The sequence below is a fragment of the Ornithorhynchus anatinus genome, chromosome 12 (genome assembly GCF_004115215.2).
Source record: "Ornithorhynchus anatinus isolate Pmale09 chromosome 12, mOrnAna1.pri.v4, whole genome shotgun sequence".
NCBI lineage: Eukaryota > Metazoa > Chordata > Mammalia > Monotremata > Ornithorhynchidae > Ornithorhynchus > Ornithorhynchus anatinus.
In genome coordinates, this window is record NC_041739.1 from 58137069 (window position 1) to 58152238 (window position 15170).

Below are 15170 nucleotides of genomic sequence, written 5' to 3' on the forward strand. Positions count from 1 at the left end.
GTCACCTACGTCAACCTGCCCTGTGTGTGTGCAGAACACTGTGCTAAACACCCGGGATACAATACAATATTCAATCGCATTTATTGAATGCTTACTATGCTCAGAGTAAGCGCTTACTATGTTCAGAGCACTGTACTAAGCGCTTGGAATGTACAATTCGGCAACAGATAGTAGCCTGCCTTCAAGGGGTTTGGATTTTAAAGGGGGAGTCGGACAGACGCGAACTATTTAGAGATAGTGAAGCAGCACGGCCTTGCAAGGCCCTGAGAGTCAGAGGAGCTGGGTTCTAATCCAGCTCCTCCACGCGCCTGCTGGGTGACCTAGGGTTAGTCACTTCACTTCACTCAGTTGTATTTATTGTGCCTTTTGGGTGCAACAGACTTGGGAGATCTGACGCCTGTAGACAAGGAGCTTACAGTCTAACCGAGGGCCGAGACACAAAATTATTTATAGATAAGAGGAATAGGTGTTTCAATACAGAGTGAAAACTGACACATACAAAATCGCGTACTCTCCCACGTGTGGGTAAGCATTCTCTTGGCATAATATTTTAGAAGACGGTGAGGATTTTGTCAGCAATGTAACCCACTTCCCATGTATAAAAACTGTTAGCCTGCTGATTTCAAATCTGGGATTTTAGCAAGGAAGGGAGCAGTTTGTGTCCGATACACCAGGGAGCTCAGGGGATTCTAGACTGTAAGCTCCTTTACGGCGGGGAGCGTGTCTACCAACTCTGTTGTACGGTTCTCTCCCAAGCGCTTAGTTTGGCGCTCTGCAACCAGTAAGCGCTCAGTAAGCGCTCAGTAAATACGACTCTACCCAGCAGATTGCAGTGGGAAAGCAGGTCGCAGAGGATAGTGAGGGGTGGGGGTGGGGAGGGACCCAAAACGGAGGAGGGGAGGCCACACGGCTTCGGAGACAACAGAGGATGGTCAGGAGGGAGCTGACCTCCATCCCTAGGGAATGAAGGGAGATGTCACCACATATTTGAATTGAGGAGTTTGCGCTTTTTGATGTTCTCTGTGAAACACGCACCGATAGAGGGGATTCTAGAGTGGGCAAGGCTGGGGGCCATGAAGACGAAGGGAGAGAGAAGATGAGAACTACAGGTAAATGCCAACGCGGACCACGCGAGTCAATCCTGCCCCATCTCCTAACCCGCTGCAAACCTTCATTCTGAAACCGACTCACAGAATGGCCTCCCGGGAATGGGTTTTTCTAAACGAAGAGATCGCTTTGCGAGCAGCAGCGTGACCCAGTGGATGGAGCAGGGGCCTGGGAGTCAGAGAACCTAAGTTCTCGTCCCAACTTCACCACCTGCCTGCCAGGTCGCCTTGGGCAGGTCACTTGACTTCTCTGAGCCTCGGTTCCCTCACCTGCAAAATGGGGATGAAGACTGTGAACCCCACAGGGGACAAAGCCTACGTCCAACGTGATTAACTTCTACCTATGCCGGAGCTTACTACATACAGGCTGTGGCATGTAGTAAGTGCTTAACAATTACCATAAAAGGCCACCCCACCCCCCCAAAATAAAAGGACGGACTAGAGTTACCCAATAAATAACCTTTAATCGAATTCTGCAAGAACCCAACCGTCGGGCTTTTGAAAATTCCACGACTTCTGATTAGCACGTTTTCCCGGTTTCGGTCCCAGAATTCTCCAACCCCCGCCCAAGGCGAGGACATTTCTCCCGCCCAACGCCCGGTTCGGGATCTTGCAGCTGGACGCGGCTGAGGGGAAAGAAAACCTGGCCCGTGATCTTTAAAGTTTACATGATTTCCAAGAAGCTGGGGGGAGAGGGGGAAGGGGAGAGACAGAGGGGGTTAGTGTAGGCAGAAGAGCAGGATCACAACTCGGAAGAGTCCGGAAGGGAGTCCGAGCGCATCTCTTGCCCGTCGAGTGTTCCCGAGAGTGGCAGAGGGTTAATGCTTTAAGTCGGCGGGTAGCCCGGGAGGGCGGTAACGTTCCCCGGGCGAGGAGGAGGCCGAGGGTGACCCTCGGGGACGCCCACCCTCCACGTTGGCCGAAGCGAGTCACAGGGTCCGTGTGGGCTGGTGTTCCCGGAAGGCCCTCCCCGGCCCGCCGCCCCGCCCCCGGCCCCGGTAGCTTATCTTCTTCCCCTTCGGAGCGTTTAGTGAGACTGGGCGATGCTGGAGCAGTAGTCTAAGATGTCCTGGATGGTGAACTCCATCGTGACCCCGGAGCCGGGGTAGCAACGGCCTATCAACCCCTCGAAGTGCTTGTACTGGCGGATGAACTCGTCCTGCATGGAGTGCCACACCACCTGTCAGGCCAAGGGAAGGCGATCAATCCATCCAGCAGTCAATCGGTGGGATTTATCGAGCGTTTACTGTGTGCACAGCGCTGGACTAAGCGCCTGGGAGAGCACGATACAGCACGCTTGGCATTATTCAGGGAAGCAGCAGGGCGTAGCGGATAGAGCACGGGCCTGGGAGTCGTGGGTTCTAGGCCTGGCTCCGCCACTTGTCTTCTGTGTGACCTTGGGCAAATCGCTTCACTTCTCCGGGCCTCAGTTCCCTCATCTGTAAAATGGGGATTGAGACCGCGAGCCCCACGTGGGACAGGGACTGTGTCCAACTCGATTTGCTTGGATCCACCCCAGAAGTTAGTACAGTGCCTGGTATAGAGCACTTATCAAATACCACTATTATTATTATTACTCAGGATTATTTATTCTGGTATTTGTTAAGTGATGACTGTGGGTCAAGTGCTCTTCAAAGCGCTGGGTTAATCGGGTTGGAGACGGTCCCTATCCCACACGGGGCTCATGGTCTAATCACTCCATCAGTGGTATTTATTGGGAGCCTGCTATGGGCAGGGTACTGTTCTAAGCGCTTGGGAGAGGACAACACAACAGAATCTGCCCATAATGAGCTTACCGTCTAAGAAGGAGGGAGAACAGATAATAATGTTGGTATCTGTTAAGCGCTTACTATGTGCAGAGCACTGTTCTAAGCGCCGGGGGAGATACAGGGTAATCCGGCTGTCCCACGCGAGGCTCACAATCTTAATCCCCATTTTACAGATGAGGTAACTAGGGCACAGAGAAGTGAAGTGACCTGCCCACAGTCACCCAGCTGACAAATGACAGAGCCGGGATTCGAACCCGTGATCTCTGACTCCCAAGCCCAGGCTCTTTCCACTGAGCCACGCTGCTTTTCTTTAGTGAATAGCGAATCCCCTTTTACAGTTGAGTAAACTGAGGACCAGCAAAGTGAGGTGACTTGGTGCCCACGGTCACGCAGCAGACTGTCAATCGTATTTATTGAGCGCTCACTGTGTGCAGAGCACTGTACTAAGCACTTGGGAGAGTGCGCTACAACAATAAAGAGACGCATTCCCTGCCCACAGTGAGCTTACAGAGGAGTGAGGAAGTCGACCTTAGAACCAAGAGGACGGGATGCCGTGGTGACCTTACCTGAAGCAAATTCTCCTCTTCGCAAAGATGCTTATCCACCTTCTTGTAGAGATTATCCAGGCCCTTCTTCACTTCTTTGCCAGGGTACTCTTTAATAACTTTACGGAGTTCTTGTTTATTAAAGGCAAGTTGATAACTTACTTCCTCTTCCCTTATGCCTTGGGCCACCCGGGCCTCGACTCCCTCGAAGAAATGCTACGGTGACATTCAACCAAGGACATAGTGAATCGACTCATCAATTAATGGCATTTATTGAGCACTTGCTGTGGGCGGAGCACTGTACTGAGCGCTTGGGAGAGGATAGTGCAACAGAGTTGGCAGCCACGTTCCCGGTCCAGAAGGACCTTACAGTTTAATAATGTTGATATTTGTTAAGTGCTTACTATGTGCAGAGCACTGTTCTAAGCGCTGGGGTAGATACAGGGTAATCACATTGTCCCAGATGAGGCAGATGAAGTCACTGGGGCATAGAGAAGTGAAGTGACTTGCCCACAGTCACCCAGCTGACAAGTGACAGAGCGGGGATTCGAACCCATGACCTCTGACTCCCAAGCCTGTGCTCTTTCCACTGAACCACACTGCTTCTCTAGAGGGGGAGATGGTGGTCACAGTAAGCGTCTCTCACTGTATGTGCATGGCATTAATAATAATAATGGCATTTTTTAAGCACTTACTGTGTGTCACGCACTGTTCTAAGAGCTGGGGTAGAACCAAGCTAATCAGGTTGGAGAGGGTTCCTGTCCCACTTGGGGCTCACAGTCTTAATCCCCATGTTACAGATGAGGAAACTGAGGCCCAGAGAAGTGAAGTGACTTGCCCAAATTCACCCAGCAGACAAGTGGTGGAGCCGGGATTAGAATCCAGGTCTTTCTGACTCCCAGGCCCGAGCTCTACCCGCTAGGCAGCACTGTTTCTATGGCACTGTGACAATGGAGGATGTATTCGACGTTTGACCTGGGTTCTAATTCTGACTCCGCCGCTTGCTTGCGGTGTGACCTCGGGCAAATTGCTTACCTTCTCTGGGCCTACGTTTCCTCAACTGCACAATGGTGATTGAGTACTCGTTCTCCCTCCGACTTGGACCGTGAGCCCCATGTGGGACAGGAACTGTGCCGACCCGATTAGCTTGTTTCTACTCCAGCATTCAAAACTGCTTGGCATACAGTCAGCATTTAACAAATACCACAAAAAAGTCCCTAAATTCGTGCTGGGTAATAGTGGGGCTTTTCAGGCTGCTCCAGATGGTTGATTGGGCTGGGAGAATGGACATGGAAGGATCTGACCTCTTATCGTGCTCCAAAACAGCCTGGAATCAACATTTCCTTATTTGTTCAGAGTTGGTTTTGCACCGAAAACCCACATATCCTCCCTTCTACATTAACGTACGCGACTGATACTGCGAGTGACCTCATTTTCAGAGAAGAGGAGGCCGGAGGTGATTCGAGAAGAATAATAATGATGTTGGTATTTGTTAACCGCTTACTATGTGCCAAGCACTGTTCTAAGCGCTGGGGTAGACACAGGGGAATCAGGATGTCCCACGTGGGGCTCACAGTCTTAGTCCCCATTTTACAGATGAGGTAACTGAGGCACAGAGAAGTTAAGTGACTTGCCCACAGTCACACAGCTGACAAGTAGCAGAGCTGGGATTCGAACGCATGACCTCTGACTCCAAAGTCCGTGCTTTTTCCACTGAGCCACGCTGCTTCTCTAACATTCAGTGAGAAGAACATGAGAAGAACATTCAGTGTGGCCCAAAGGTCACTGGATGGTACAATTTCTCTGCTCTTCAGGGCCTGGGAGTCAGAGGACTTGGGTTCTAATCCCGGCTCTGCACTGGTCCGCTGTGTGACCAGTTACCCTGGGCCTCAGTTTCCTTATTTGTAAGATGGGGATTAAATAGCTGTTCCCCCTTGCACTGAAACTGCGAGCCCCATGGGAGACAAGGACGGGGGATGACCACCTCGTATCTATCTACTCCAGCGCTCGGCTCATAGTACGTGCTTCAAACACCACAGTTATGAGACCAAAACGTCTTTTCTGGCATTTTCCATATTATTGGTATTTGCCCGAGAAATGAAACTTCCCGAGAGGATACTTACATTGAGTTTCTCCAGGGGCTGCCCTAGAGAATAAATGACGTAAGACTGAAGGTGGTCTGTGTATTTCTGCTTGGCTTCTCTCTTCTCGGCCTCCAAGCACGAGATTTTCAGACGAGAGAGGGTGGCGAAAATATGGTGAAAGTTCTCCATCATCACCACGTCCCGGGGGGTCTTCTGGCTCTCGTTGGCCACCTTCTCCACTAAAACCAAGAGAGCGAGGCGGTATTAAAATCAAAGGTCCCAAGCGTCCTGAATTTTTCCAAACCACAGTGGAAACACCCAAGTTTGTGGATGCTGAATATCCCAGGACACAAACACTTTGGGAAAACAGTCATCCGTCCAAACCCCGTCAAGAGGAAACCTTCCAAAAGTCAGTTCTTGACTCTTCTGGGGTCATAATCCAGTTTTTAGGGGACCTAGCTAGTTGGGCAAGTGATTATTTCACCATCTTTGATACTCGGTAGCTCATTCCCAGAGCATGGGATTAATCGCCTTTGTGGGCTTTGCTCCCAGAGCGACGATCTTGCTCGTGCTTGTGAAATGACTTACCTAGAGTCTGAATCTAGCTACGGTGGAAACAGCCTGGGGGGCTGGGAGACCAGAGACCTGGGTTCTAGTCCCAAGTCTGCCACTGGCCTGGTGCGGGGTCTTATGCTTAGTACAGTGCTCTGCACATGGTAAGCGCTCAATAAATACTACTGAATCAATCAATTTCATCGCTCTGGGCCTCAGTCTTCTCATCTACTAACTGGGGAAACGACACCTGGTCTTTCTGCCTCTTGGACTGTGGGCCCTTGATGGGACAGGGCCAGTGGTCTGATGATCTTGTATCTACTCCAGAGATCAGCAGTGTTTGGCACATAGTTGGCACTTCATAAATACAGTAACTAGTTAACAGCGGGGAAGAGAATTTCCAGGAGTTCTGGTTCACACAGAGCAGAGCATGGATAAGGCAGAGCAATTGTTCCTACTGAAAATGAACATTAGAGCAGTATTGAACTTTTGAAAAGCAATCCCCTCATTATAGATTTTAGCCTCCCCCTTGAGACAAGAAAGAAATAATCCCTCAGGGCTCAAACCTTACCCTTAGAAAAATCTCTCTCCCCCTCCCTCTCTAAATTAGAATGATTCCTTTTCCAACCAAAAACTTGCAAGCTAGGTCCTAGCTCCTCCACTTGTCTGCTGTGTGACCTTGGATAACTCACAACTTCGCCGGGCCTCAGTTCCTTCGCCTGTAAAATGGGGATTACGACAGTGAGCTCCATGTTGGACAAGTCCTGCATCCATCCTGACTGGCTTGTATCGACCCTGGCACTTAGTACAGTTCCTGGCTTATCTAAGTGCGTAGCGGGTGCCATAAAAAAAAGAAAAAAGAATGAGACCAGAACCTTCATGCAGAATGGGATTCTTGGACGAGGACGGCGTCCAACCGGATTGGCTTCTATCGACCCCAGTGCTTAGTACAGTGCCTGGCACATAGTAAAAAATAGAAGAATGAGACCAGAACCTTCCGTGAGAATGGGATTCCTGCCATCTTTGAGTAGGCGTAAAGCGGTCTTGGTAGCATTAACTCACTTTGGAGATTTGGTTGGAACGCTGCAAACTGCCCCGTTGATTGATATTGGAAATCTACGGCCTCCGCACGACAGAAGCGGCCAAAGTTCCCTGAAGCTTCCACCACTTCACGGAGCTGCCTCCACCTAGGTTCAGGACGATCGTTAAGGTGAGGGAGAGTAATTCGACATCTCCTGCTCTGGAGGCGGCGGGAGGGGAAATGTTTCCCCCAGTTTAAACTTGTAAAATGCAACTGATAAAACCCTTCTCCTGGCGGAGAGATCGTGTCACAGTTAACAATAATAATTGTGGTTTTTGTCAAGCTCTTACTCCTAAGAGCTGGGGTGGGCACAAGATAATTGGGTGGCACACAGTCCCTGTCCCCCAGAGGCCTCACAGTCTTAATCAGCATGGCCTAATGGATATAAACTGGCTGGGCCTTGGAGTCAGAAGGACCTGGGTTCTAATCCCGGCTCCACCACTTGTCTGCTGTTTGACCCCGGGCAAGTCGCTTTGCTTCTCTATGCCTCAGTTCCCTCATTTGTAAGATGGGGATTAAGACTGTGAGCCCCATGTGCTACAGGGACTGTGTCCAACCTAATTAGTGTGTTTCTACCCCAGTGCTTACAACAGTGTGTGACAGAGAGTAGGTGCTCAACAAATACTACTATTATTATTAGTACCTGTTTTACAGATGAGGGCACTGAGGCCCAGAGAAGTGAAATGTCTTGCCCAAGATCACGCAGCCGACAAGCGGCAAAGCCAGGATTAGAACCCAGGTCCTTCTCACTTCCAGGACTGGACTCTATCCACTAGGCCACGCTGCCTCCCCCAAATCCCCCTGGCCTAAGCACTGGACTAAGCGCTTGGAAGAGTACACGATGATAATAATGATGATGATGATGGTATTTGTTAAGCACTTACTGTGTGCAGAGTTCTGTACTAAGCGCTTGGGAGAGCACACGATAATGATATTAATAATGATGATGAAGGTATTTGGTATTTGCCAGAAAGGTATCCATCCGGGGTCCGTGGGCTACCGGCTGATAATGGTGCCGTTGGGCAGCGCTGGCTGAGTTACCCTAGGAAGCGCCGGGAGAGGCGCTCGTCTCTTCAATGTATGTTCGTGGCAGGCATGGAATGTGTCTGTTTATTGTGATACTGTCCTCTCCCAAGTGTGACCTTATGCAGTGTGGCTCAGTGGAAAGAGCACGGGCTTGGGCGTCAGAGGTCATGAGTTCGAATGGGCAAGTCACTTAACTTCTCTGTGCCTCAGTTACCTCATCTTTAAAATGGGGATTAACTGTGAACCTCACGTGGGACAACCTGATGACCCCGTATCTACCCCAGTGCTTAGAACAGTGCTCGGCACCTAGTAAGCGCTTAACAAATACCAACATTATTATTATGCCCGATTTACCAATGAGAAAATTGAGGCCGAGAGACTTGTAATGACTCGCCCCACATCACACAGCTGGCCAAGACCGGGACCTGAACCTGGGTCTCTTGACTGAAGAGTCCCAAGCTCTTACTCCTGAATTCTGTAAAAGGAGCAGGAACAGGGAAGTTTCCTACCGAAAGAAAAAACTGACAAGCAATATACATGCCAAAACACAGGTCCAGATCCCCGGCGGAGGGGGGAGGTTCTCTAGCGGTTAATGAAGCATCGCTAAAGACTCTCCGGGGCGACAGGGCGTCTATAATAAGCAAGCCAGCTGGAACCTTGAAGAGAAGCCACTCCCAACAGAGAGGTTACCAAATAAAGGCTCCTCGTGGCCAATGTTGGGGATTCTAACCGGACAAGTCTTCCCGGGACGGGGCGGATGGCTAAACTTTAAATTAGACACCCGACAGCTGGCCCGGGATCGATGGGAGCGATTTATAAGCCCTCGGGCACCACGGCCACCGTCAAACGCAAGCCCGATGAAGAGGGTCTCCGGGCCCAACCGGTCAGTCCGTCGATCGTATTTATTGAGCGCTTCCTGTGTGTAGAGCACTGGACTAAGCGCTTGGAAGAGTACACGATGACAATAATAATGATGATGATGGTATTTGTTAAGCGCTGTGTGCAGAGTTCTGTACTAAGCGCTTGGGAGAGTACACGATAATGATATTAATAATGATGATGAAGGTATTTGTTAAGCGCTGACTGTGTGCAGAGCTCTGTACTAAGTGCTTGGGAGAGTACATGATAAGGATAATAATAATGATGAAGGTATCTGTTAAGCGCTTACTGTGTGCAGAGTTCTGTACTAAGCGCTTGGGAGAGTACATGATAATGATAATATTAATGATGATGATGAAGGTATTTGTTAAGCACTTACTGTGTGCAGAGTTCTGTACTAAGCGCTTGGGAGAGTACACGATAATGATAATAATAATAATGATGATGAAGGTATTTGTTAAGCGCTTACTGTGTGCAGAGCTCTGTACTAAGCGCTTGGCAGAGTACACTATAATGATAATAATAATGATGATGATGAAGGTATTTGTTAAGCGCTTACTGTGTGTCAAGCACTATTCTAAGTGCTGGGGTAGATCCAAGCTAATCAGGGTGGACACAGTGTCCGTTCCACTTGGGACTCACAAGACTTAATCCCCATTTTACAGATGAGGTAACTGAGGCCCCAAGACAACTGACTTGCCCAAGGTCACACAGAAGAACAAGCGGCAGAGCCAGGATTAGAACCTAGGTTCTTCTGACTCTCAGGCCAAATGTTCTATCCCCTAGGCCGTGAACTATAAACAGACCCATTCCCTGCCCACGATGAGCTTGCAGTCTAGATGGGGAGACAATAATATAAATAAAATTATCGATACGTACATAAGCGCCGTGGGGATGAATAAAGGGAGAAATGGCACCGCAGAGGGAGAGGGAGAAGAGGAAAGCAGAGCTTAGCCAGGGAGGCCCAGTGGCCCTCACCGTTGTTAAAGACTCCTCTGATGAGCTTTATGTAGGCTTTGTCCAGGTCTCCCCGGCGCTCCGCATTTCTGAAGATGGACTCGGCGAGCCCCGCGAACTCCTCGAATTCGGCCACGAACAGGAGGATTCCCACCTTGCTCTTCTTCGAGATCTTGACTTCCTCCATCTGTTTGATTTGGTTGCTCTAGCGTTCAAACAAATCACCGAAGTTAGGCCCACAAGCTCAACGGGGAGGGGGGTGGGAAGCGGTGGGGTCTATTGGAAGGAGCCTGGGCCTGGGAGTCCAGGAGACCTGGGTTCTAACCCTGGTTCGGCCATTTGCCCGCTGTGCATCCTAGGGCCGGTCGCTTCACTTCTTCGTGTCTCTGTTTCCTCAGCCATAAAATGGGGACGCACTAGCTGTTCTCCCTCCCTCTTCGATCGTGAGGCCCACGTGGGACAGGGGAACCGGGCTTGGGCTAGTGGCTAGAGCCCGGGCCTGGGAGTCAGAAGGATGTGGGTTCTAATCCCGGCTCCGCAACTTCTTCACTGCGTGACCTCGGCCAAGTCACTACACTTCTCTGAGACAGACACGCAGTCACCTCAGAGACTCTTTAGTGACGCTTCATTAACCTGTAGGAAACCTTCTCCCGCCAGGATCTGAACCTGTGTTTTGGGCATTTAGCCACCCCAGGGGTTAGAAAAGTGTCTGGCACAAAGTAAGCACTTAACCAATATCCCAATTATCATTATTATTACTAATATTATCATTAGTAATAGTAGTATCTGACTATCCCTTATCTAACCCCATGCCGAGCACGGGGCTTGGTCCGTAGTGAGAGGTGAACGAGTGGTTATTCGGCTGTCGGCGAGGGTAACGGCCGGGGGAGAGACGTACGATACACTTGTCGAAGTTCCTTTTGACGGTCACCAGCACGTTCCCCAGGGTGGTGCTGAGGAAGGAGGCGGGGTCCACGTTCTGAGCCGTCCACACGTGGTGACTTATCTTCACCAGCATGTACAGCGAGTTGAAGCTGTCGATCTTGTCCCCCAGGGCGATCAGGTTGTTCAGCTCGGGTTCGATGCAGCGGAAGATCTTGATCATCATCATGCGGATCATGTCTTTCCTGTCGGGGACACGTCAACCCCCGGGACACGGACGGTGAGGGCAAGGTGAAGTTGAACTCGTCCCCGACTACAGAAGCAGTATGGCTTAGTGGATAGAGACCGGGCCTGGGAGTCAGAAGGACCTGGGTTCTAATTCCAGCTCGGCCACTTGTCTGCTGGGTGAACCAGGGTAAGTCACTTCACTTCTCTGGGCCTCAGTTACCTCCTCGGTAAAATGGGGGTTAAGACTGTGAGCCCCACGGGGGACCGGGATCGTGTCCAACCCGATTAATTTGTATCTACCCCAGCGCTTACAACAGTGTCTGGCACATAGTAAGCCCTTAACACATCATATTAGCAAACTGTTCTCCCCTTCTAGATTAGAAGCTCGATGTGGGCAGGGAACGTATCTGTCAACTGTTGCTGAACTGTACTCTCCCAAGCTCTTAGTACAGTGCTCTGCCCCCAGTAAGCGCTCAATAAATACCATTTAACCATTGCTCTGGAAGAAGGACGGGGTGAGCTATCTCGGAGGGTGCTTCCTATTTGATCCATGAACGTTTACACCTTTTGCCATTTACTGATTGCTCAATCCTGCACTCAATTCTTCCCTCTTGCCACCGTACTTACTGAGCGCTTAATATGAGGGAGACTCCGTAAACTATATAGCCCCTACCTTCAAGGAGCTGAAAATCAAATCCTTATTCCCTCAAAAGGACTTTCCCTCATGATTTAAACGGCAGGGGGGAGGGACACGGTCCGCAAATTTGACTCCCCGGAGAAGTGGACCAATACCCTTCCCTAATATGGTATGTGCAGGAGTCCAGAGGGCTACAGTTTTATGAAACGCTCACAGCAGAGCTAGGGGTTTTTTCGTTTTAATGATATTTGCGAAGTGCTTACTCTATGCCAGGGACTGCTCTAAGCACTGGGGTAGGTACAAGCTAATTAGGTTGGACACAGTCCCTGTCCCGCATGGGGCTCCCCATTTTGCAGAGGAGGATGCCGAGGCACACAGAAGTGAAGTGACTTGCCTAAGTGGCAGAGCAGGGATTGGAACCCAGGTCCTCCTGACTCCCGGGCCACTAGGCCCCGCTGCTCCTCGGTTCCAGGGCAGGGGGGGCTGTTAGGGATATATGCCCCTCAACCACCATAAAGACCCAGCTGCACGCTGAGGGCTGTCCTCAATCTTTCTGCTGCTTCTCCCAAGCACTTAGTACAGTACCTTGCAATCATTCATTCATATTTATCAAGCGCTTACTGTGTGCAGAGCACTGTACTAAGCGCTTGGAAAGTACACTCAGAAGGCGCTCCTTAAAGTCCTTTGACTGATGAACTGATAAGATTGGTTTTGAGGCTACTTGTTGCTATATGATGATTCCGAAGAATTAGGGCGCTCGCTAACTTTTGGTTTTGCTTTACCAGGGAAATGACGTAGTGTGGCCTTGTGGATGGAGCCCGGGCCAGGAGTCAGAAGGACCTGGATTCTAATTCTGGCTCTGCCTCCTGTCTGCTGTGTGACCCTGGGCAAGTCACTTCATTTCTCTGGGCCTCAGTTACCTTATCTATATAATGGGGATTGAGAACGTGAGCCCCAGGTTGGACATCGACTATGTCCAACCTGATCGGCTTGTATCTACCCCAGCGCTTAGTACACTGCCTGGTACATAGTAAATGCTTAACAGATACATTAAAATAAAAATTAGGAGCTTGGCTTCCTAGTAGGAAAATGGCAAATAAATAGACGTACTCGGACGACACAGTCTGCAGGGCGCTTGGATTGTGTGAGCGAGAGAATACTCCTCCATCAATTTCTTCTGCATCTACCTGAAAAGCGAAGTGGGTTTTTAACAAAGTCAAAAGGCAAGTTCATCGAGGGTCATTCAAATGCAGCTGTTAATCCTTAAAACGCTCTCTAAAATCACTACCCGGAACTGTCCCTGAAAATTCATCATGAGGGTGCTTACAATTTAAGCTTCCCGTTCTATTAGGGCATCTAGATGTTCTCTGCTAAAATATTTCACTTGAAGGTGAACGGCTAATACGTTCACGGGTTCTTGCATTTTCATACCTTGAAATCAACCCAGGTGTCTGCTAACTCTCTTGTGTTGTCCTCTCCCAAGGGCTTATTACAGTGCTCTGCATAGAGGAAGCGCTTGATAGATACCATTGTCTGATTGGTTTTCCCCTCTAGACTAAAAAACTCCTTGTGGGCAGGAACGTGTCTACCAATTCTGTTTTACTGTACTCTCCCAAGTGCTTAGTACAGTGCCCTGCACATGGTAAACACTCAACAAATACACTTGATTGACTGACTGAATCACTAGCAGGACGATTTATTTTCAGAGGGCACTTCTCCCACTTTCTCCATCGTTTTACTTGGGCTTTTCCCAGCTTGACCTTTCACAAAACCTAGTTTTCCACAAGGATTTAAATCCCTTTTCTTCTCTGAAAAACCGTTTCTTCCTGCTAGGAGCTGCTCTAGCACTTCACCAATTCAGACCCCTCTCTTTCAGAACTGGCCTGCGTTCAGACCAAGGTTTTATTTACCACACAGCGCTATGCCCCAGGGCCTGTACTGCCAGCGGAGAACTCCGGAAAAGCCCCCACTGCTCCCGGGAAGAGAGACAAGGGAGCAAGGGGAGGGTGGGTGGAGGAAGGGGTGGAATCCCATGGACAGAAAGACAAGGGAAGTGACCAGTGAGAGAGCGGAGCTGACGCCCCCTCAACTCCCCTCCCACCCCATATTAACAAGGTTTGACCGTATTGATAAATGCAGTTGACACTTTCTCCTTTTCTGCTTCAAAAAAAGAAAGAAAAGCAGTCTGTCCACTTTTCAGCGCACCATTCCAACAAACCTCTGTAAATGCAATTCAGGAAATATCTCTCTATTCTGTCAGGAGAAAGACCCGAGAAAAATACAGGGGATTTTCCAACTCTGTCATCTTGCAAAACTCCCAAAGCGCCTAATTGCCGGGGATGGGGTGGAGCGGGCCCTGGGTTAAACGTCAGAATCGTTCAGAGCTCAGTGGGCCCAGGTGATGGGAAACCTTACCGCTGCCGGGCCCGGCATGCTCTGGTGCTGCTGCAGTTTGAAAAATTTACTGATGAAGTCTTGCTCGGCCAGACACAAGGGCTCCAGTTCACTTAGGACCTGTTCAAATATCTAAAGGGAACAAAGAGCACCGGGCAATGAAACGCGAGACTCACACTGAGATTGCCACTTATTTTTTTATTTCTTTGGCTAAGGGCGCCTGCTTTCTCTCTGCAGCCTTAGCTGAGTCCCCATAATGACTGAAAGATGGGGAGCGTTCACACAGCACCCCTGAGACAGCACGGGACTTAAGGGGTAGGTGTAGGCTGCACGGGATATTAACTGGGCAAGGCTGGAGGGGGGTGGGTTACTGGATATTCCTGTGGAGGCCAAGGCAGCTGGGGGGGAAGCTTTGGGGAGAAGGAGCAGGGGGGCCTCGGAAAAGACCCCTTTGCGGAGGAGTATCCATAAATTATATATTATAAATTATTTAATTATATTCACGTCTGTCTCCGCGTCTAGACTGCAAGCCCATTGTGAGCAGGAAATGTGTCTACTGACTCTGTTGGATTGTATTCTCCCAAACGCTCAGTACAGTGCCCTGCACACAGTGAGCACTCGATAAATACCATTGATGAGGAGGAGAGGAAGAGGAGGAGGGGGAGGAGGAAGATAATTTCCTTCTTCTCTTCTTTCCCCGAATGGCTCAGTCCGGCCACTTTTGAAGAACTACTCTTTCCCGATTTCAGAGTCTCAATTTAGTGGGGTGTTTATTGCAGAGATAAGACAGAGGAAGAGAAGAGGACATTCATTTGGAGATGTGTTTTTTTCCTTGGAAATCACCTTCTTCATGCCTCAACATTGTTAAATATCCCGAAAGTCTAAGCGGTTTTGACCATTTGGGACAGATGTCCAAGGTAGCTGCAAGCCCTTATTCATGAGCGTCCTAGGGCAACTCGTTACTATAAATCAGTAACGAGCTCATGTCTGGGAAAAAAACATGGAGAGGATTTTATTTTCAAGTGGGGCC

The 15170-nt window shown here is 49.7% G+C and overlaps 1 protein-coding gene across 9 annotated transcripts in view; it reads right to left on the reverse strand.

Annotated features, from left to right (window-relative positions):
• Positions 1-1550: 1550 nt before the first annotated feature.
• The window catches only part of EXOC1 (exocyst complex component 1), a 50713-nt gene continuing 37093 nt past the window's right edge, over positions 1551-15170 (reverse strand). For all 9 annotated transcript variants that reach the window (XM_029076626.1, XM_029076624.1, XM_029076621.1 and 6 more), the window contains 7 exons: positions 14162-14272; positions 12857-12933; positions 10898-11126; positions 10021-10204; positions 5544-5743; positions 3442-3636; positions 1551-2286 (listed from right to left, as the gene is read on the reverse strand). In XM_029076626.1, the coding sequence (XP_028932459.1) occupies positions 2134-2286; positions 3442-3636; positions 5544-5743; positions 10021-10204; positions 10898-11126; positions 12857-12933; positions 14162-14272 (1149 nt within the window). In that variant the 3' untranslated portion in view covers positions 1551-2133. The remainder of the gene's footprint in view (positions 2287-3441; positions 3637-5543; positions 5744-10020; positions 10205-10897; positions 11127-12856; positions 12934-14161; positions 14273-15170) is intronic.